Raw genomic sequence first — 23,588 nt, 5'->3', positions numbered from 1 at the left:
TGCTCATATTAGACAACATTGTGCACGTACCAATTTATAAGAGACATCCAGATTTTGGAAATTCTGAAATTGAGAGACCCCAGAGCTTAAGTTTTATTGATATTTTCATGTTCCTCTCATATAACTTTAGTAGGTAATAAATAGCTGAGAATGTGTTTGAAAGCTATATGACTGGAAACTTATCTGCTGACTGATGATAGTGATGTGAGGCTCACATTATCAGAGAGCTAAATGCTTCAAAAATCTAAAATCAGAATAAGGGATTCTATTTCACTGCAGCCCCATGCTATTGACTGTATAGCTAGTGGTACTAAAAACACATGTATTGTCAAGTAGTTGACACATACTTCACTCAAAATTGAAGAATCAACACAAATGTTCATGCTCACATTTCTATATGTAACAGAAGCAACATCTTTCAATTTGGCCATATTTTTTACTGTAAGTTTTTTAAAGAAAAAGTTATTTAACCAAAAAAATTCAGCAAAACAAAGTGATGATATTACATTAGGCTTCGTTACAATAAACATAGGATTTCTTTATTATTTTAGAAAAGTAAGCAAATAATTGTTGTCCTTAATAAATATGTCCTCAATAAGAATTTTTTTTCAAATTAAAAACAAAAAAACTGTGCTGACACCAAAGGTAATGAAAGTAGGAAAAAACAAGGTAATATATTCTTATGGGGAACATGAATGGAAAGCCAGATTCCTAGTTCAGTTTCTAAAATAATTTAGATGTTCCATTTAAACAAATTCGCATACACACACACAGACATGAGGAAAGAGAAGACAAGTTTTAACAAACATCAACTATAAATTATAAAGTGCTTAACATTTTGGAAAAATTGGAGCCAATCAATCAATTCAGAAGGTGACAGGTTACATCGGCAATCAAGTTTATTCATTTAACTTTGATTTTCACCTTTATCAGTGTGATTTCTAACAGCTCACAGAATAAATTCTGGAGAAAATACAGAGTTCAAAGGTGATTCCGATGTGTAAGTCACTTTACATTAGCTGATGTAAAATCACGCAAACTATTTTAAAAACCACACTTACTTTGCTAGGAATGTTCCTCAGTGTTCCTGGGTGCCAGGCTGCCTCTTCTGGTCGAACAGTTTCACACTGAGGTTCATGGCTTTGGATTCCCTCTTCACTGCTTTTAACAGTCTTTTTCCCTTCAAGGGATACATAGCCATTGTCAGTCTCCGTTGATTTATCTATTGAATTCTTCGCTTTCTTTGATCTAAAAGGAAAATATTGCAGAAGCACATTATGTACACTTAGCTTCTTTTGGATGGGTTACTGATGGAAATTATGATCTGTTAATAATTAAATCTGGGAGTTATTTTTTAGAATTTTAATGGCTACCTTATTTTTATAATAAGTAACTTAGAAATACAATACCTATCATATAAAATAAATCAATAGTTGTAAATCAATGTCCTCATTCAGCTTACTTGATAGGTTTTGAGGTCTTACAAACAGCAATTCTTTTTTTTTTTTTTAAAGATTTTATTTATTTATTTGACAGAGATAGAGACAGCCAGCGAGAGAGGGAACACAAGCAGGGGGAGTGGGAGAGGAAGAAGCAGGCTCACAGCAGAGGAGCCTGATGTGGGGCTCGATACCATAACGCCGGGATCACGCCCTGAGCCGAAGGCAGACGCTTAACCGCTGTGCCACCCAGGCGCCCCACAAACAGCAATTCTAAGAGACATGCCCTAACTTATCAAACGACTCTTGGTTCAAATCACTTGGTCTTTGTACAAAATCTATGATCAAAATTTTGCCAATTTTATTATGGTTAATAATGTATTTTAAAGTTTTATGTAAAAAACTGTTTCTATAATTATTAATTTGCAGTTAGTAGTTTAAACTGGTTTTAACACCTCCATTTACCCAAATACTATTAGTATATATACATAAATATCTCTGATAAATTCATTTTAGTGTACAAAGGAGCCACAGGACCTACTGTAACATAAACATTTTATGAAGAAAAGGAAAACGTTTTAATACAAGTTTCTAAATAATGGAAGAAATAGAAATGAAGAAAACCAAAAAAATAAATAATTTCTTTCACCCACTGAAATGCTCCAGAAAAAAATATTACTATCATGTAGCCATTACCTAAAGGCTACAACTGAGGTTCTTCATTTATAGGAATTTCATTTTTTCAATACACAAAATACAACATGGAAAGTAATGAACAAGATATTCTGATTAATAGGCCAAAGCTCGAGGAGTCTTCTTCAGAGACTACAGTGGGTGAAAGAAATGGTTAGTAGAAATATAGTGTAAGTCCCACACAAAATTAAAATGTGCTCCATGCAGATGAAATTTACCATGAAATTTATTAAAAAGCAATTGCATTAAATTTTACTTAAATAAACCCCCTTGAATTTTCTGTAGAGTATCCATTTTAAAGAAAAAAAAAATCACTATATCGCCTTCATACAGGTAAAAAAAACAAAAGTTTTTAAAAATGCACAAAAGAGGGGCAACCTGAGTGGCTCTGGGTTGGTTAAGCGTCTGACTTCAGCTCGGGTCATGATTTCAGCATCTTGGGATGCAGCCCCGTCAGGGCTTCCTGCTTAGGGAGGAGTTTGCTTCTCTCTCCCTCTGCCCCTCCCCCCACTCGTGTTTTCGCGTGCTCACTCTCTCAAATATATAAATAAATAATCTTTCAAAAATGCATAAAAGAATTATCTTTAACACTACAGTTACTCATTCCTACTGGAATCTTTTAGAACTGTATAGGACCTTAGAATTCAGCTATTCTAAATGCTCATTTTGGAAACAATGGATCAGAAATATAAAGAGGTCTAAGTAACTTATGTAAGGTCACACATCCAGTTAGAGGCAAAGCCAGCACTGAAATACAGACCTTCTGACCATGAGGCTAATTATATTCTCCACACTACCTCCAACTGCCCACTCTTGCAGAAATTGCCTGATAGGATTTCTTCTTAACGTACTCATCAAAGCCTAGAAAGCTTTTGTTTTATACAAACAGGCCCCTCTGCTTTCTGACCTTCTCCTGCAAGGTTACTAAGGGGGTTGGCAGAGCCCACTTCCCACATGCTTCACAGAGTTCTGATGCTTTCTAGTCATTCAGAACACATCCCAACAGAGTTGCAAGACTCAGAAGCCCAATCTTCTGACCCTTTTCTTTCTGTAGGACCCTGAGAGACATGGCAAGACCAAGGGAGAGAGCCACAGAACAAAGATCACTTAAGAGTGGCAGAAGGTAGGAGGAAAATGGATTAAAGTGGAGAGGAGGAAGGGCAAAAACAGAAAAAAAAAGGTGCCGAGAAAACTTGTGACCTTCTCGGCCTCAGGAAGAAAGTGATAAAAACACCAGCTATTAATTATCCCCATCATCTCTCCTTTGAACACTGTGCAATATGTAGGTGTAGAAAAAGACCGAGGGAAGTAAACTTTCTGATATCCCAAAAATGTGAGAAATTCCAAAGACAGAGAAAGGCATGTGCTGGAAAGGTATCCACTATGAAGTTTCCTGGAAATTACACTGGGCTGGGAAAACAGGGGGAAAGGAGGTGAATGATGTGAAAGAAGACTGCAGAGTTGGTAGAACCAAAGGAGGTGAATGATATGAAAGAAGACTGCAGAGTTGGTAGAACCATTAATCAGACAGGATAGGCAACAGGAAAAATGTACTTGGAAGAAAGACAGAAATGCTGGCCCTCAAGGGCCTAGGGACACCCTTAGAAAGATCACTAAACAATTGAAAACATTGCCTAGAGGCTGATAGTCTGAGTAGGAAAAGTGGCTGGAAACTTGGAACCCTCGAGGGCAAAAAGATAAGGGCCTAGTGGAAAGGGCTTTGAATCAGTAATAAGGGCTGCTTCAGGGATTTTTCCAAGGGGACTGTGCTCCTTCCTTACAAGGACAGGGTCCAGACTGTTATGCCCTAGTAGTACCCGTTGCACACACCTTTCGGCTATCTCCCTTCCTCTCTTATCTCTGCCCACTTCCAGTCTCCTCTGGGTTGTTTCTTTCCCCGCTCTCGCCTCAAAGTACACAGAACACTCTCAGGAGACAGGAACAGTAAGTCAGTAGCTTGCTGATGTTTCTCATGAACTAAATGCAGGTAAGTTGCAAACCAAGCTGAAAGGACATAGAAAACACGAAATATACGTACCACCCTCAGAGTTTACAAAGTAGCTCAAAATAGAAACTGAGGCAGCTTGCCAGTGGCTGGTAGTAACAGCTCTTGCACAGGAACTGTGGCCGTGGCACAGCACAGGCAGCCCAGCCACAGCCAAGAATGGCGCCCCATTCAAAGACAAGTTTACGCAAGGTGTCAGGCGCAGCCCAGTGGGGTTGGGAAGAGGCTACATCTAGAGATTAACTGAATAAATAAGTGTATTGAGGACAATGGGAACCAGGTTTTTCAGTGATAGAGAAGGAAGATATAAAGACAAGATCAAATGAGTTTTGAGGTACTGTATTTGAACTGGAGCTATCATTGAAAATTCATGGCTTATAATACATATAAATATAGAGATAAATATAAATGTAGAGGGATAAACACAGACACACACACAGACATCTTTCTCGCTCTACCCATCGAGGAGGTCTGGGGGGTAGTAAAACCACAACAGCAATAAGCACTTCTAGCACTCAGATCCTGCTTTCTAGATACCACCCTTCTCGAAGAAATGGCTAACTCCAAGGCTGAGGCAGAGGAAGGACAAGCTGAACCTAAAACTTGTGTTGCCCTAGAAAGTAAGAAAGTGATCAAAGAATGAAAGGGACATAGCAAAAATGACAAACTGCCTAAAGGGGCTCCACTGGCCAATTTAGGCCAATCTGATCATCAAAATGAATAATGATATTAATAAACTGAATAAAATCGAAATCCATGAGTAAATAAATAGAGGAAAGCTTATCCTTAAAGCAAAATGCCAACTAATAAATGCAGAAGGAATGACAGAGTTAGAAAAATCACCATTTGGCAACCATCATAGCAGTAATTCAGGTAATTGCATGCTAAAACCAGAAGGTGAAGGTGGGATAAGGAATGGGTTATTTTCATAATCTTAATGTGTCTCCACACAGACATTTGCTTATTATAAAGGGAAAAATAAATTTACATGGAGAAAATATGGCAGATATTATATTAATCAAGTGATTAATGTAAACATCATCAATAAGAGGACAAATTCATATTGTTTGCCACTTGATAGGATGCAATGAAAAGAACTAAGTATCACTTCTACGATATTCCTGCCAAAAATGCATAACTTCAGTTTAATGAAGAAACATCACACTAACAACTCAATATTATGCTAATTGTCAAACAACTAAGTTTCCAGATGTAAAAAGTCCTTGTTTGTGGTGTTTCCTGATTTCCATGGTGTAAATAATCCCACCAGAGCCAATTTCAAGTACCAGCTGATAATGCTGACCTAGTAGTTGGGAAGACATACGCACATTCCACACTCACAAGCCACTTGGAGTCTGATCCCGACCAGGGGCACAAACTCAAATTAAGGGACTTTGTGCAAAGTGACTGCCTGTAGTCTTCAAAAATGTGAAAACCATGAAACTTGAGGAAAGGCTGATGTCTGCTCCGGAATGAAGGAGACTAGAGAGACAGGACCACCGTGTGCAGCACATGATCCCAGATTAGAGCTTCTGCCAGAAGCAGCAAGGCTATTAATAGGGACAATCAGCAGAATTTAAATGCGGTCTCTGAGTGAAAGATATATGGGAGTTCTCTGTACTGTTCTCTCAACTTTTCTCTAAGTTTGAAACTGTTTCAAAATAAAATCATATCTTTTCAAAAGTACAAACTGATTTGTACCCTGATTAGGACATTCTGGATTTCAGCACAGGGAAAATGCTGAAAGGATAAAGAGTTGGGAGAGCTAAATTCCAACTAAGTAGGTAAAGAGAGTCAAAACCTGTGACTGCTCCGGGTGGTTTAATTCTACCACCGACTGCTGCTTCGCTCATAGTGCCATTAACAGCTGAAACTAAGAACCTCACAGAATAATATTTATTTCTCAAAAGGAACTCAGGCTACCAAGACTCAGATATTTAATTATCCCAATCCCTTGTTTGAAGACATAAAGATACTAGGGAAAGGCAGTAGGACTAAGAGATTTACTTAAAATACTAACATTGTAAAATTCTTCTTAGACGATTTTTTAAAGGTTTGCTACTTCATTTAAATCAACTTTAAATTATGTACAAAAATAAATTAAAGCAAGTTGAATACCATTTTGGTTTTAAAATAAGCATGTACTTCTAAATCATCATTCTCTACCAAAAATAAAAAACAGGGTAAAAGGGCACCTGGGTGGCTCAGTAGGTTGGACGTCTGACTCTTAATTTTAGCTCAGGTCTTGATCTCAGGGTCTTGAGTTCAAGCCCTGTACTAGGCTCCTTAAAAATAAATAAATAAATAAAATAAAATAAAAGGGTAGAAAAAAGCTGGTATCAGGAATTAAAAGCACCACAGTATAGAAAGAAATAGTACTTTTTAGTATTATCCGCAAAAGTCTACCTTTTGACAGCTACACCGAATGCATGTAATACATTTGCTTAGTAAAAACCAGAGTTAACAATTTTTTCTTAGATCAACCCAAACACCATGAGTCATAGGCATGTGGGCAGTGAGGTTAGTACTGCCTTGAAACAGGAGACATACAAATCTCTACTGATCTTAGTTATTCTGTGATAGAAGCAGTATTTCCTGCATTAGATTTTGAACAGAAAGCATTTGCAAAGAAACAATGTGCAATTCCACTGCCATGGTTAAGGCTTGCCACATTTTACAACTTCAGAGCTAATTTTGTAACTAGCCCAATGCATTAATCTTCAAATGGCATGACCTGTGTAGAACTTTCTTTACTATGCTTGACATTCAAGAAAGATAGCTCTAGGTCACAAATACTCTTAGGAGGAAATGACTTTTAGAAACCTAAGTAGTATAATTAGCATAATTCCTTTATGAGATGAATGATGATTTTGCTCTTGTCTGAAAAAATGCAAATAAATGCAAACCTATACCATAAATAAATCATAAAACTGGATGTGTTTTTCAACATTGAAAACTTTAACCAAAGAATTAACACAACTTTTAAAGAACTTCCTAGCTTAGGAAATCTCAAATCTATTGTATCAAACATGAAAACCTGTGTGTTTCTACTTGAAAAACCTCGTCAGGTAATCAAGAACACTCATGTTACTCTGTACTGCCATGGGGAAGTATTTATTGGTGCTCTAGAAAATACTCAGAGGTATATAAATAGATCCACCTGAAGATCATCCCTTGAGTACTAAAGGACATTAGAGAGCGGCCGTAGGGAAAGTTAACAATAGCAAATAGCTTTTGTTCTAGAACGTGGTATGAAATTTCTAGTCCTGCTGTCATTTCTACAAGGGAGGGGAGGTTACCCTCTAGAGTAACAGAGGGGAGCCTAGAGTAACAGAATGCATAAAATCTCAGATATAAGAAAATGACACAGAATCCTACATATTACCATCGCTGCTGTGTGTAGCTATGCATACACCTTGAAGATGTGCTAACAGCCCTTCAAAGACTTTTAGGTCCCTATGTTTCCCTAGGTATCCTCTACAACACCTAAGTTTGAGAGGTATGTACCAATTTATGTATCATGTACCAGGTTTATGTATGGTACCTGTAATTTTTCTAGAACTAGCCCAATTCTAAAATAGAGTGACTATAGCAAAGCTAATGAGTTATCTAGTTGTAGCCTAAGATATTTTTAAATATCTGGGATATACTGACATTTACATGGTCTTCATCCTTGTCTGTGGGAGACAGACTTCACCCAGTTTACAGCTTCAGTGACTGAACTATTTAAACTGCAGTCATTAAAAACCAAAATTTTAATCCTTGTACCAAAAATTTACGGTGGGACTACATACCACTCTTACTTACATTATACAGTGTACTCCATTATGTGAAGAAAATCAATTTATTAAATCTTTAACATCCATGTAAGTGTTAAAAACATTCAATATGGAGGTTAAATCAGGATAGCAATCTTTAAGGCGAGTCAGGGGACACCTAGGTGGTGCAGTGGGTTAAGCATCCGACTCTTGGTTTCGGCTCAGGTCGTGATCTCAGGGTCATGAGCTCGAGCCCTGCATCGGGCTCTGCACTCAGCATGCAGTCGGCTTGAGTGAGACTCTCTCTCCCTTTGCCTCTCCACTCCCCGCCTCTCTAAAATAAATAAATCTCTTAAAAACAAAAAAAAACCACCCAAAATACCCTCCAGTCTTAAAAAAAAAAAAAAAAAAAAAAGGTATGTCAGTCAGGCGTGTGAGTTAACATGTGACCTGGTTTTACTCTGGCATCTGTCTCTAATCCACCAAGTCAGTTTATGTTGACGGTTATTCACTGACACTGTGATGATGAAATTCTTCTTAAAGGACATGTAAAAAAAACTTAATATCTGAATTCTGAAATAGGTATTATGCTGAAGAGATATACTAACTAGATATAATTCTTCCTACTCAATCTTTTTAACAGAAATTATAATTATGCTAATTTAAGACTACAATTCTTTGAAATTAAAGTACTAAATACTTAGGAAATATGGTTGATTCCTACATCTTTTTAAATTGGTACTGCCTTTGGCTTTGTTTTCTCAGTTTCATAGAGTTCTTTTACAATCATTTCTATTTTTTTTCAAATGAGAAATATTATGTCTTGTTTAAAAAAATAATTTTATCCTGAGAATGAAATGTACTTAGAAATGATAAATAGGGCCTTTCCAACTTATAAACACAGATGTAAAAATAGTAGTTTGCACCCTAACATCTAGAAACCAAAAGACACTATACACAAAGCTTAGACATTTGTGTGGTTTTACATTTATTTTCCCATCGGTTATGTTAATTCAGATACCTTAATAGAATTATCCAGCTTTTCAATTTATTATCACCAGAAACAATTTTAAAAAAGTCTCAGTTGGACTTTCAGTTTAAGGCCTTTCTGGCTTATCAAAACTTGAAAGAACAAGACATCATCAAGATTTCAGAACTCAGTTTAGAACTTCCAAAATTAACATTTTTCTTAAGATCTTTTTGTACCTGATATTTAAAACATTCTCATTCATATGCTAGCAAACCAGTTCCAAATGAGTCAGCTGAAAACAGTGCATCTTTAAAAACATTTAGATTATAAAGTTGTCATTTTAAAGAGAATAAGTCCAAAGGGATTTAGCCATTTTATTATCAATGACTGGTAGTCAAGGTCATTCTACAGCCCAAAGGAAGAAAACTGAAGTCTGAATCTCATTTGACTAGAGAAACATAACAGAACTTCAAAGGCACTAAAACCTACTGATCTAGAGGCATTTTGAATGATATGTAACAGGAGGTCAGTTTTGGACAACCAAAACAACCAAACGATTCCCCCAAAGCAAAACATATCCACTGTGCTGTTTTATAACTGCTCATCAGAAAGTCTTGAGAAATGCGCTTAAGAAACTGACTTTGCAGAGATAAAATTATCACATCCTACTGTCAGAAAGAGAGCTATTTATTTAAGAGGAAAAAAAAAAAGACTAACAAAGAGAGACACGATGCAATTCAAATTCAAAACAAAACAAAACAAAACCTAAGTCTTTTCTGAACAAAGAACAGGTGGCTGGAATAGTCAGGGGATCCAACTTAATGCCATAGTTACTTCAAACTACTAGACTTTTGTACAATTTCCCTCAAAATTACAACCAAGGAAAATATCCCAGGATACAACTGCTTAATTTTATAATGCATGACAAACTTTATCATAAGAGCACAATCACAAGGGGATGAAACAATGATATTAGTAGAGGAGTTAACAAAAGTGATCAAAAATAGTTATGTGCAGTATCCCTTTTCTTGATTTACTAACTTAGCAACTTTTATGGTCATACTCAGTAGTTTGATCATAGTTTTTAACATTTTTCAAATTTATTACATATCTATGTAAACCAGTAATATAACTCTGAAATGTTCTGAATTAACTTTTCAAAATAATAATACAAGATTGAGTTAGGTTTATTTTTGCAGCTTGCTATAAAATTGTATTTTCCTACTTGGCACATCTTTACAGCGATACAAACTACACAAAAAGCCCAATTTGACCTATAATGCTGATAGAATAATCAATTAAATAGAAGTAAAATTGTACTTGAGAAATCACAAAATAAATCAAAATCAAGAAATCCCAACTAGATATACTTTGACGGTATATACTCATTCTCACAGAGGCGTATTTACACAGAACCCAAAGTAAACTTTATGGTCTCTATTTTTCCATTATCTATATAGCATTATAATTTATCAAAACAAAATCTATAATGGGACTGTCATAGTTAAAGTCATTAATATTCATTACCTGAGACTGAAGTGCCTGAAAAGGGATAGTGCATGTCTATGCCATATAGAGACTTGAATAAATACAAACCCTGATAAAAAGAAAGCGGCATGCCAGAGATCTCTGAACACAGCGCCAACGCTGTAAGAGGTGCTTGTTCCGTGGCTCTGAGCTGCTCCCTCTTGTGTGTTATCTGTGGTACTAGAACCATCTCCTTCCCTATGGACTTCCAAATGGGCTGCTTTTCTTAATTTCCTTCATCAGAAGAGATTAAGAGAGAAGTAGCTTTAAAATGTTAACAACCATTTTCTAGGTAGTACATTCAAAATTTTGATCAAACATAAACACAGGAACTTCAATACACAATAAAATTCAGATTAACTGGAGAAAAGTTAATCCAAACATCAAGGTCCATATTCAAGAACAACTTCTATAAATGTTAGGTTATTGTTCCTTGCTCACACTGACAACGTCAGTGGACATTAGCTTGTAACGATATCATTGCACAGATTTTTACAAAGTATTTCTTCCCTATTTGAATGCCACTTATCTGCAGAAGAAGAAAGAAGAAAATTTAGATCAGAGAGAATTATGATCTAACTGATCACCAATGCTATTTCTCTAATGCAGGTATTATCTCTTCAAAACGAAAAGGGCTTAAATCTCAACATCCCCAAACTGCAAATGTAGCAATCTCTTAGCAACAATATTCAAAAGAGGAATTGCTCCAAAAGACCCTTAAAACAGAACTCCATTGTGCTGACTGGCCAGTGAGACTTGCTATGTTTACTTAATCAAGAGGCAATATTAAACAGCTTCGAATAGCATTTAATAAACAGAATTCAGCTAATTTTTTTTCCTGGCTATTGTTTTTGCTGAAGTATCTCATAAATACAAGATTTTGTAAACAGAGGGAATTATCAGCAATTCCAACTAATATATTCCCTACAATGGTATTAGGGAAATGAGCTTTGGAAATGAGCTTTAGGAAAGACAACAAAAACAACAAAAACAGGTATGTGGTCTCACAATGGCCTTGAAGCACAAACGGAAACTAAATCGTTTGGTAGTTTACTCTGAAGCTTCCTGCTCTATTTGAAAGAATGACTTTATAAGATAACAGTTTATTCGAGTCACGAAAAATCTTAGATTCAAATTACACAAATCCACAAAAAGATTGCTTTGAACAGAGTACCTTCTTCTTTTACCCCCTGTGCTGAGAGGGGGCTTTGGTGTCCTTGTGGACACGATCTGGCAGTGCACGGTTCCAAGGAGCAGCATCAGCCATACTGGCCCGATCACTTCCGTCAGAGGTATGCTATGTGGGCTAGAAGCGGAACAGAACAATACTACTGCAGCAACTACAAAAAGGGAAAGAAAATATGTATAATTATAGATCTGATAGTCACTTCTTCAAAACTTGAAAAATTGTTCTAACATTGCTTCTTGCCAAATTACTTTTCTAAATTTAAATAAGTTAAAAATGTTACTGCAGACAAGCTCTTTCAGACTTTCTGTTTGCCACCTGCTAACCACACTACTCGGTAATAAACTCCTGGAGCAAGATAACATCCAACATAGTCTCTAAAGTACACATTTTCACGCTGCAATGAAAACCCGCTGCATATGAATCTAAGGGCATTCCTGATAAGATCACAGAGAATCAAAAGAACCACTAACCTCTAGTGCACTTAATGTCTTTGTTTTACAAACAAGGAAGTCTATGATAGGTGTGTAATAAGGCTATAAAGAGCTTCTTTTCAAATAGAGATTTATCTGCTCAGAAATAATAACAAATTTACTTGGGTATATTTTTCAGGGAAACCAGTAAACACTCACCAGTGCTAACCACTGCCACACGAAGAAGAAATCTTGTTTCTGCCTGCTCAGCATCTTCTACACTTTCCAGACATTAAGTCTCTCTATCTTTTGGGAGTCGGCCTCCTCTATCTGTCAATCAAATTGTCTTATTTATCCCACTTCAGGGATAGATGTGTAATCTAGTCTTACCAGAGTCTTAATTCTGGGCATGGGGATTAATAATGAAATGGGCATGTAACCTTAGCAGGACCAATCAGAATCTCTTTTTCAGGGATTAATACAGGTATTTGGAAAGAAGGTCTTTCTCCTACATCACAAACACTAAGAACTATGGAAATATGAAATTGTCAGGGGCCACCTCAGCCACCTCCTTAAGAATGAGACCAGCACGATGAGAACAAAATCAACAGTATAAAAAGTGAAGATATCATCTGAGCCAGTAGATCCAGCAATGCTGGAACACAGCGCCTAGGAGTTCCTAACTCTGTTTTGGAACAACTGGAGAATTTGAAAATTAGGAGATTTTTGTTCATTTTGTTAGGTGTGATTGTTATAATGTGCTTATGTAATGTGCATATTTAGAAGAGACGCATGTTGATGTATTCAGGAGTCAAACATCATGATGTATATAATTTACTTTAACAAAATATATTAAGCAAATATTCTAAAATATTAATAATGATTTAATCAAAAAGATGGGCATATGCTATTTAGAACGACTACATAGCTTATCATGTAAATCAGGACTCTTTTGAGAGTGAAAGGAGAGCTCTTAATACAAGCACCAGGATGACGCAAGTAGGTTTGGACAGTTGGACAGTCTCAAGCAAACTGAACAATTGGGTATCCCAGTTATTGTTTTTGTACTAGCCTATCTAGTTTCCTGGGGTTTTTTTGAAAATTTTTATGATCAACAGTAAAAACAAACAAAAAAACCAACACTTTTTGCAAAAGCTAGTGTGCATTTGGTTTTTGCTACCTGCAACTGAAAGAAAGGATTCTAGCATACCAAGATGTAAGTTTACCTCCTAGCATGTGTTTAAGAGGTATCACAAACACAACTTTCAGCTTTATATTCTCCTGAATAAGTTTCTTTAAAAAGAAAAAAAAAACTTAAATTTTTTAAAAATGCCAATCATTTTTATGAATTACTCTGGAATTTAACTCAAATTCTCTAGTTGTTTTATAACAGAGTCCAGAATTTTGAAAAGTATAGAGTTTTTGTTGTCTTTAATATGAACTCTAATTTGACCTTTATTAAATTCCTTTACCTTTTTGAGCCTTGGTTTATTTTTTGTACCATAAAACAGGATATAGGTACTATAAATTCATGTGAGGTAATACATATAAAAACACTTTGAAAAGCTCCTTACATAAGTAAATGTGTAGCTAACACTGGCAAATAGTACTTTTATTCACTATCATTAACTATCTTTAAAAAGAAAGGGGATGCAAATCCTACTTAAGAGGTTCAGAGTTTCTTGTATAACCTCCAACCTCTTGTTCCCCTTTGAGTGAAGGGTTAAGAAGAAATCACTCACTTCTCTTATATAATGCTAAGTTATACTTCTCCATCATTTAATGAAGTCCTGTGACCTAGAAAGAACTACTAGAGATTTTTGCTGGGCAGTACTTCTACAGATTCCTCCAAGAGCCTCAACTAAGGCAAAATGTTTTATTAGGCACAAAATTTCCAAGGCAGGACTTCACATACTGGCCAAGCAGAACTCCAGGGATAATCGTCAGAAATATAAAATATCTAAAGTTTAATTTTTAGGTTTGTCAATCTTTGAGGTTTAGTGGCAGATGCTAGGCACTGGCAGTAGTAAGACGAATGAGACATAGTCTCTGTTCCCTGCCCCTCCTCAATTCAGGAAAAAAAGAAACAAAATGCTTATAACGGACTACACTGTGCCCCCCCCCCCGTTCATATGTTGAAGCCCTACAGTGCCTATATGGATGTAATAAAGGTCGAATGAAGTCATAAGGACAGAGCCTTAGTCCAACAGGGCTGATGTCCTTTTAAGACAAAGAGACACCAGAGATCTCTCTTTGCTCACACACAGCAGAAAGACCACGTGAGGACACAGTGAGAAGGCAGCCATCCACAAGTCAGTAGGAGAGGAACCTCACCAGACACCAACCTGATGGCACAATGATCTCAGACTTCCAGCCTCCAGACTGTGAGAAAGAAATCTTTGTTGCTTAAGCCACACAGTCTGTGGTATTTTGTTATGGCAGCCAAGGAAACTAATACAATACCTATGAAGAGTGCTATAATATACACAGAAAGACCTATAGCTAAATTGCCGGGGGGGGGTGGGCAGAGGGGCGGCTAGGAAAGGATTCTCAAAGAAGATGGCACCTGATGCCTAGTCTAGCGGAGAGAACAAGTAGATGCAGACTAGGTAAATATAAGGCAAAAGGAGGGGCCACCCAAACAAACAGAGTTGCACATTCAAAGGCATACAGGGCTTAAAAAACAAAACAAAACAAAACAAAACAAAACACATAACAACACAAAAAAGGAAGAGCAAAGAGCTAATTTAGTCTGGTAAAACCTGGGCAGAGATTCAACAAGGGACTGACTAAAAACTTGGCTTTCCTCTTGAAGGCAATGGTAACTAGAAAGAGATTTACACTTTAAGTGGCTGATTTGAATTTGCAATTTAAAAGGTAAACGGGCAGAAGGTAGAAGATATAAGGGCTCTCCGCAGTAATCTGGGTGAGAAATAATATAAGCAAAAAGCATAAATGGAGTTGAGAATACATAGTTGAGATACTTAAAAGGTATGTAATTGAAATAAAAAACTATACGTAGTTATACAAAATCAAATCTGACTGCACATGATACTTTCTACCTTTTAGGAGATAAGGGTGGGCTAGAAAATGAGGTCTTAACTCAGAGCACTGCACCTTACTTTTATATGCAAAAAGATGGAGGCACAGGGGTTTGGAGAGGTAACAGCAGATTCCTGAGGGTCATTAAGGGTCATACCATCATTTTGTCACTGGCTGTGACTCAAAGCAGGTTAAGTCATTTCTTCAAGCTTTACTAGGAGAATATTCAGTGTTTATCACTTATGAACACTTATAATGTTAAACTCTGGCTCTGAACTGAAAAATATCTTTAATATGTCTGATCTAACCTGTCTTATTAAATGTAGACAAGCCAGTAAGTGAATTTCAGACACAATATGTGAACTTCTAGTTGCAATGCTTGAACCTTATGATAGCAAAAGGCAGCAAAAAGCTTAAATGTCCAACAATGATGTAGGGTAGAATATTTTACAATAATTTAAAAATGTATTTTTAAGCCTGATAGTTGTGATGACATAAGGCAAAAAAATACAACTGTTTACACAGAATAATCTCAACATTTAAAAATGTTACAAAGTAAACTGAAAGGCAGGATTATGGGTAGTTTTTTTTAAATTTTTTCCCACATTTTCCAAATTTTCTGCAATGAACATTCATCATTTCTTTAATCAGAAAAGCACACATATTCTATTGATAAAAATCACAAATCTTCAGAGTTCACTCCCTTTTATGTGTATAAGATGTGCCCTGGCTTAAAAGAAACAACTTTACCTAAATAAAAGTCTGTAGGTTTTATTACATTTTCATTTACTTAAAAGACATTTATCTGGAAAAAAAAAAGGATATTTATCTTTTCACTTAGAGTGTGCTGATAAAATATATTTAAATAATCATTCAGGATTACAACCATTTTTTTAAAAAGCAAGCCATTAGAAAGACTGAAACGGTACCCACTAAATTAAAATCATTGCTTTTATTAGAGCACTGGGATGTGAGTGATGTCTTCTTCACGCCTCAAGCACTCTACAGCGTCGCGTATTACGTGTTATACGCTACGGCTCTGACTGGGCACCAGAGGGCTACTGTGCTGGGAGGCAGCGTGATGGATTGTGCAGAATGTGGCTCTGCCATCTGACTGCTTAGACTTGAATCTGGACTCTACCGCACCTGCAGACTGTGTGATTTCGGGCCCTCATGTCCTTTGGGTCCCCTTTCCATCAGCTAGGCATAATACCAGTACCTACAGTTCACTTCCCTGCGTGGTGGTTGTGAGAATTAAATGAGAATCTGAAGAGTGGTCAGAAAATGGGGTATAGACTCTCAGTACAGAATGAGGACAGTCTCAGAACACAATGGTTAAAAGAAAAGAGAAAACATGGCTGAGACAGGAAAAATGAACTCATACAGCTTGTATAAAAAAAGACCAGTGTGGAAGGTATATATGGTATGTATGTGCATTTGAAGAGACTTTTCTAGTTGTTAAATTCCTCTCAATCTGTACTTGTCTTTAGCCATCCACAGATTCTTATTTTCATAAAATTATACTGGAAAATAACTGCTGTTTTCTCAAACATTTTTAATACCAAACCAGCTGTGTCTTATTAAATGAAATATCACAATAAATGCGTATCTTCATACTCAGTATAATAAGTGTATGTTTTTTAAAAAGCCTTAGTAACCCTAAAAACATAACATCCTGAAAGTTAAAAGCAAAATGAATTTCTTTCACTTAATTATACCTTGCAGAAGATAAAGGACAAGAAGCCAGAAAAAGATGACTTTTGATGTTACTTGTAACCACCACCGGAAGAAAAAGGGGAAAAACACAACTCGAACAATTCCCTTTCTAGTCAGAGAAGTCCAAGGACTTTCAGGTTTTGCTTTAGCAAATGCAGACCCTGAAAAAAGTAAAATAAAATCACAGAGTACATTTATCATTCTTTAATTTCCTTAGAGAAAAAATTTCAACATTTGAAGAACAAAAAAACATGTCTAATTTTATTTTGCATTACACTGTGAGTGAGAAATGCCCAATTTTGGGTAGTAGACACGTTTAAAAACATTCTTCATGCTATCATATTAACTCAGGTACTCTGAAAAAAACTATTTTTAACTGAAATAACAGCAGAATTTCTCCCACATGTTTTATAAATATAAGACAATGTTCAAATGTCAGTTCCAATTAGGAATTAAAAGTTACCACTTTACCTTTTATGACCAAGCCATATAGCTTGTTAGGCAAATACAAGTTGGTATTCTTTTCTTTTTATTATTTCTTGGACTGATCTCTCGTGGCAGTAAAGACTGGTCAGTGGTATTTAAATATCTCCATTATCCCTTTCTTATACTATTCCTGCCTTCACTTATGCTCACGTTGCTTTTATTTCTACAAACATATACCTAACCCACTTTGAATTGTTCCTTCAAGGTCAATTTCTAATTACATTAAGCTTTTACTTATTCAAGACTCACCTCTTACAAGATCAACATCTATGAGGTCTGGTTTCACATGTGCTGTTTTCTTTGGTTTATTCCTTAAACCCTATAATATATTAAAGTAGTATTAGTAAGAGAGTAGATCTTAGAAGTCCTCATCACAAGAAAAAAAAAATCTTTGTAACTGTGCAAGGGGATAGATGTTAACTACTTATTGTGGTATCATTTCTCAATAAATACAATTTATTTCTCAACATATACAAATATTGAATCATTATGCTGTATACCTAAAAGTAATATAATCCTATATGTCAATTATACCTCAATAAAAAAATAGTATTGGAATTCAATAGATATATTTTTTAATCCAGAATAACAGAAAATAATCAAATTCTAAAGATTTCAATAAAAAAACTTTAATATACTAGACAAAAATATAACATATTATATATTTGTTACAATTGGAACATAACTGTAGTATTGTAATAAATTTTATTACTTTCCAAAAGGATAAATTTAGGAATGTGTATAACAGGGAAGGCCTGTTTATTACTAAAAGTAAAATTCTAGAACAAAGACTATCACTACCACCCAATTTGGATGTGTAGTCTGAGATGGTCCACGAGACTGTGTTGGCCCCAGATTTGCACAGGAGAGTGTGCTGAGGCTGGTTGGGAGAGCAGGGGTCCTGAAAAGGCCCTCACGGTGTGATGGGGGGAGTTGCTGCAGGAAGCAGTGGCTCACAAAGCCTGGGGACAGACAGGGATGCAGACTTCTCAGCTGATGCCAGAATGTGGGGGGCGGTTATTAGCTGAGACCCAGAGAGGATGATGCGTATCTCAGGGTCGCCACTATGTTCACATGCCAACCACTAATGAGACCACAATGCCACCTAGTCACCTTAGAACTTAGACGCCATGCCCAGGTGGAGGAGGAGGGAAAAGCAGAAGTCACAAATTGAATTAGTTTAAACTCGGAATTACTGAACACTAAGATTAAGTTTCTGCCAGCAGTGTACGGAGTGGGAATAAGGGTAGAGATCAAAATCATTGAAAAAAAAATCACACTTAAAACTAGGATGTTAAGAATTGAAAGAGCTTAGGCTAAATTCCTCAGGAGCCAAGTGCTGAGATATGACGCAGTGTTTAGATGATTTGTTTACTATTCATTCAATTAATCAAGTAACTGTGCAATAAATTGTTTGGTCCTGATCCAAATAACAATGACCCCTAAGGGAAAAATTTAATTAAGTACTGTTCGCATCTAAAACAAAGAAGAGGAGACTATTTGAGCTCAGAATCAACTGAGATGTTTAAACCAAAATGTACCCTGAAATCAAGAAGCAATTAACTGCTGAACCCCTTCAAATAGTCTGTCCATGTGAAGCAGAAAACTACTCAGAGGTATAAAAACAAAAGAGAAGAAAAGAGGACAGAAGACATAGCCATGGTAATTTTATATATAGTTGATCCTCATATTCATAGATTCTATATTTGCAAATTTATTTTATTCTCAAATCAATACTTGCTGTGCTTTTGCAGTCATTTGCAGTCATGCACAAAGTAAGAGTGGCAAAAAATTTGAGTCACCCAATGTGCACATTCCCAGCTGCAGTCAAACAAGGCAACAATCTGCCTTCTTATTTCAACTCTCATGCTGAAAATAAGCATCCTTTTTACAGTCAATTTAGTGCTGGCTTTTGCTTTTTTTGTACTCCTTGCTGGTAATTTTGTTGTTTAAAAATGGACCTCAAGCACAGTACTAAGGTGCGGTCTAGTGTTCCTAGGTGTAAAGAAGGCTGTGATGTGCCTCACTGAGAAAATGTGTGCTAGATAAGTTATGTTTGGGCGTCAGTTATAGTGTATAAAGTCCTTATGAGAGGAACAGTAAATTAACTTGATTTATGCAATTGTGTTGTTTTTCAACATATTTATTCTTCTTGACTTTTATCGTATGTGGTTCATTTCCTATTTAATATTTTATTAAAACATTTATTTTGAGCTACATTGTAGAGTCACAGCACAATTGCCAGTTTTATTTATTTTTGTATTTATTTTGAGAGAGAGTGAGAGAGTATGTGCCCATAAACTGGGGAAGGGAGAGAGGCAGAAGGAGAGGGAGAGAGCGAATCTTAAACAAGTTCCACGCCCAGCGCAGAGCCTGACGTGGGGCTTGATCTCACAACCCTGAGATCATGACCTGAGACAAAATCAAGAGTCACACTTAACCAACTAAGCCACCCAGGCACCCCTTATTTATTTATTTATTTATTTATTTATTTATTTATTTATTTATTTATTATTTAAAATAACTGCCAGTTTTGATAAAATTCCCTTTCACAGTAACCTATCAGAATATTTAGAGGGTTTAAAATAAGAAAAAGAAAGAGAAATTTCACTGACAGATCTTCTAATATTGATTTCAATCACAAAAATAAAAAATATTAGCACCCATACATAAGCATTCATAAAATCTGATTTTAATTAAGTAGATATTTTAAGTTGGAGTATTTTAAATTGGTTTAGAGTAAACTATATTCATGCAAAATAGCATAGCTTTCAGGACTCTCATTATGGACAATCAAAAAGTTTAAATGAACAAACAAAAAATGAAAACTAAGTTCCAAAGAAAAGATTTTAATAACTATTAACTTAACTAGAGAGTAGAAACAATCAGGCACTATAAAGGCAATTAATTTCCAAGAATCCAAGTAATATATTCTTTATTGAATATACACTTAAACTCTTACAGTACATTCCTAAGGCACAATAACACAAATTGTATGAAGTTTTGAATTTTTTAAAAATCTGTAAGTACACAGATAATGCTGAGCCAAAAAGCTTGTAACAGCTGTTTAAATTTAGAAAGTACTCTGTTCAACGATGCAGACGTCCCATGCATGGAACTATTATAATACTGTGACTCCACCAAAGGACGTAACCATAAGTTTCACTTTCCAGAAATCCTATTTAGTTTCCCCCATCCTGTTTTTCCTCTATAATGACTTTAAATAGCATGGTTCTTTTTACTGAAGCTCTATAACTCTAGTAAGTACTAAAACTGGGGGAAATTTCACATTTACTTTTAAATTTGGGTCAAAGTGAACAGAAAATGGACGTTTTGGCTATAATTTCTAAAATGTTCAAGGAAAAAATAATTTGCAACTTATAAAAAACTTTAGCAATATCACCTAAGGGTCTTCAATTTTAAAAAAATAAACATTTCCGAGGGATATATTTTTATAGCTTTCTTTGGTTTCTTTAGTTGCTGCTCATTGCTGTGACAGACAACCGATTACAGGGGACAAACTCAACACATTCCATATAGTGTTTTTCTAAGGACCTGTACAGTGTTTTGGGCTTCTTTTAAATCAAATATTAATATTAATAAACCACAGTTATTTCTCTACCTTCCTTAGAATAAATGCAAAATTATTTTGCACTATAAATAATCTGCCTCCACCAAAATGTTTAGCAAGAATGGAATTAAAGTTTTAGGCTTATCAACAAATTGACCCCTTTATTTAATTCAAAATAGTAAGAGTAAGCTTTAATACTGTTTTTAATTCTTCACTTACAATTACAAAATACTATCTTTAAAAGACATATTTGAGAAAAAAGTTATAGTTCTTAGCCTTCTCCAAGTTCATCCTGTCAATGCACCAAGGAATGGCTAACATAATCCTCCATTACCCTAACCTCTGTTTAGGCATTAAACTAGTTCTCAAAGTGAGGAATGTAGTATTTTGTGATGAGCGGCTTAAAAGGTTTCAAGGCATCTTACTAAGTCTGCAGGGCTCTTTATTTGCTTCAGTATTCTTACTCTTCGTGATACTCCTGCCAGACTACTGTCTCAGGGATCTCTTACCTCCTTCACTTATATCTCCTCCTTTATCTATCCATTAAATATTTCCCAGTATTCTGTTCTCAGCCTTTTCCTGTCATCAACCAGTGTAAATCTCATTCCTATAGCTGCATCTGTATAATGTGTTATAATAAATACATATAGCACACATATACACATACTTATATATACACACACACTTTCATACCAAGGACTCCCAATCTCTCTCTGAAGTACCACCTAAGTATTTCTACAGCACAATATTAAACCTGTTCCTCTTCTAGTGTTTCCCACCACACTTGGTGCTGCCTGAGTGAAGCTTCTACAACACAAATTTAATCACATAACTTTTTCTGTTTGAAATCCTTAAATGTCTCCCTCATTGTTTTCCAGATTATGTCCAGACTCTTCCGGGTGAGACAGTCAAGCCCCTGCACATTCTGACTCCCATTTTCCTTTCTAGTTTCATGCCTAACCACCCCAATCTCCTTCCTCCATCCAAGCTATTACCGGTCAAGCTCCTAGAGGATTCCTCAGTCAGTCATGCTCCTTTCCTGCATGTTTATTTTCATATGCTCTTCTGTCTGGAATGTTTTCCTCATTTTCCCTAATGTCTGTCAAACTCAGCTCATGAGTCACTTCCTCTGAGAAGTCTTTCCTAACCTCCCCAGGGCTGCTTTCCCCTGCACTCCCCAACAGAGACCTAAACTGAATCGATCTCATTTGTAATTATGAATCTCATCTATAAAATTATAATCCACTCCATCTTTTCCATGATTTAATCTTGTATTTAATACATAGCAGGTACTTATGGCAAATTTAATTCTACATGAAAATAGTTTAAAGATTAAAATTGACCAATGGCAAAGAATTTTGTTCTTTATCACAGATGACTAAGTTGTCTAAACACTGAGATTTTTTTTTGACAGATTTTTTAAAAAACTATAGACACTGGTTTCCAATCTAACATAAACCTTTTCATACAAAATAGAAAATGTCAAGTCGCTAAAGTAACATTCTCTGGGCTCAGATTAAATTTAGCTCGTGCAGGAACACACGGATTAGTATTATCTATGCAAATGAAAGATATAAATCTTATTATCAAAAAGGAGCAATTGCTGAGAAACAGAACAAATTTAGTTGAAAAATAGTTTTCATGCTAGCAAGGTAGCCTATGGAGAATGGCTTATCAACATGTTCAAGAAGAAACCACCTACTACAAAACATTTTGATTAATGCTTTACTTTCCTAAGTTCTTTTAAAAAATGACCAACTCTTCAGCGACTCTACTTGCGTCCAAGTCATTCTGTTAGTAGCACTAAAAGCAGATCTCAATGAAGCAGAGCAGCATTTGACAGGATCACTCAGGCGGGAAAAGTCCTGAAACACTTACCAGTTTAATAAACTGTACAGAGCAATGACAGCATCAAAAGGGAGGAAAAGCAAACTAGAAGTATAAGGTGACAAGTGAAAGGGGAAGAGAGCTGATAAAAAATAATTAGAAATTAAATTTTAAAAGAACAGAAAGATGCTAAAAAGCAAAAAAAAAAACAAAAAACAAAGAAAAACATCAGAGGTAAAGACACATAACTATGCCTGCACAAGAGTTTACCTCTTTATTTAAAAGTTTGGATAGAATAAGTAATATTTATACCTTAAAAGTGTATGGAAAGATAAAAAATAAAATGTGGCTAATAATCAATTTATAGAACTATGTTTCAGAATATACAAAATGAAATAAACTTGTTACCTTGATTTCTCTTTGTTCAACAGATTTTTCCCATATTTGTTGATCATATGCTCCAATCTATGAAAATAAATAAAATACAACACTGCATTAAATGATTGTTGTTGGTACCTGTCCAATAGGTATAACTCTGCTTGCATTATAAACAACTCAGCATTCATTCAGCACAGAGTAGATTCAACTTTGTCTCAGACTTCTGGGATCGGTATTGTGCTGCAGTAGTTCTCAAAGGTACAGTTTCAGGACCAGCAGTTTTAGTATCACCTGGGAACTTACTGAAAATGCAAACTCTCCAGCCTTACCCCAGAGCTGCTGAATCAGTAATATGGCTGTGGCACCCAACTATCTGTGTTTTAAAAATTCCTCTAGATGATTTTGATACACTACTGAAGTTTGAGAACCACTGCCCCAGGAAATCCTTCATTTTAAATAAACACAGCTCTGGTACCTCCAAGAAAAAACTACCAATAATAATTTCTTTATGGAGTTATTTTTAAAGAAAACAAATGCTACAGAACTAAAAATTCATTAACATGTAGATCAGGATTAC

General features: G+C 35.7%; 1 protein-coding gene across 7 annotated transcripts in view; it reads right to left on the bottom strand.

Annotated features, from left to right (window-relative positions):
- PHTF2 (putative homeodomain transcription factor 2) overlaps positions 1 to 23,588 on the bottom strand; it is a 115,690-nt gene that overhangs the window by 28,522 nt on the left and 63,580 nt on the right. For 5 of the 7 annotated variants that reach the window (XM_026504395.4, XM_044385971.3, XM_057304512.1 and 2 more), the window contains 6 exons: positions 23,042 to 23,098; positions 17,485 to 17,554; positions 16,752 to 16,910; positions 11,567 to 11,732; positions 10,462 to 10,626; positions 1,062 to 1,248 (listed from right to left, as the gene is read on the bottom strand). In XM_026504395.4, coding sequence (XP_026360180.1) covers positions 1,062 to 1,248; positions 10,462 to 10,626; positions 11,567 to 11,732; positions 16,752 to 16,910; positions 17,485 to 17,554; positions 23,042 to 23,098 — 804 coding nt within the window. Of the gene's footprint in view, positions 1 to 1,061; positions 1,249 to 10,461; positions 10,627 to 11,566; positions 11,733 to 16,751; positions 16,911 to 17,484; positions 17,555 to 22,684; positions 22,776 to 23,041; positions 23,099 to 23,588 lie in introns of all 7 variants that reach the window. The other 2 variants (XM_044385974.3, XM_057304511.1) reach the window with 2 other exon arrangements.

The sequence above is a fragment of the Ursus arctos genome, unplaced genomic scaffold (assembly GCF_023065955.2).
Source record: "Ursus arctos isolate Adak ecotype North America unplaced genomic scaffold, UrsArc2.0 scaffold_3, whole genome shotgun sequence".
NCBI lineage: Eukaryota > Metazoa > Chordata > Mammalia > Carnivora > Ursidae > Ursus > Ursus arctos.
Note: the sequence above shows the minus strand (reverse complement) of the source record. Positions and strands in the feature narration are given on the sequence as shown.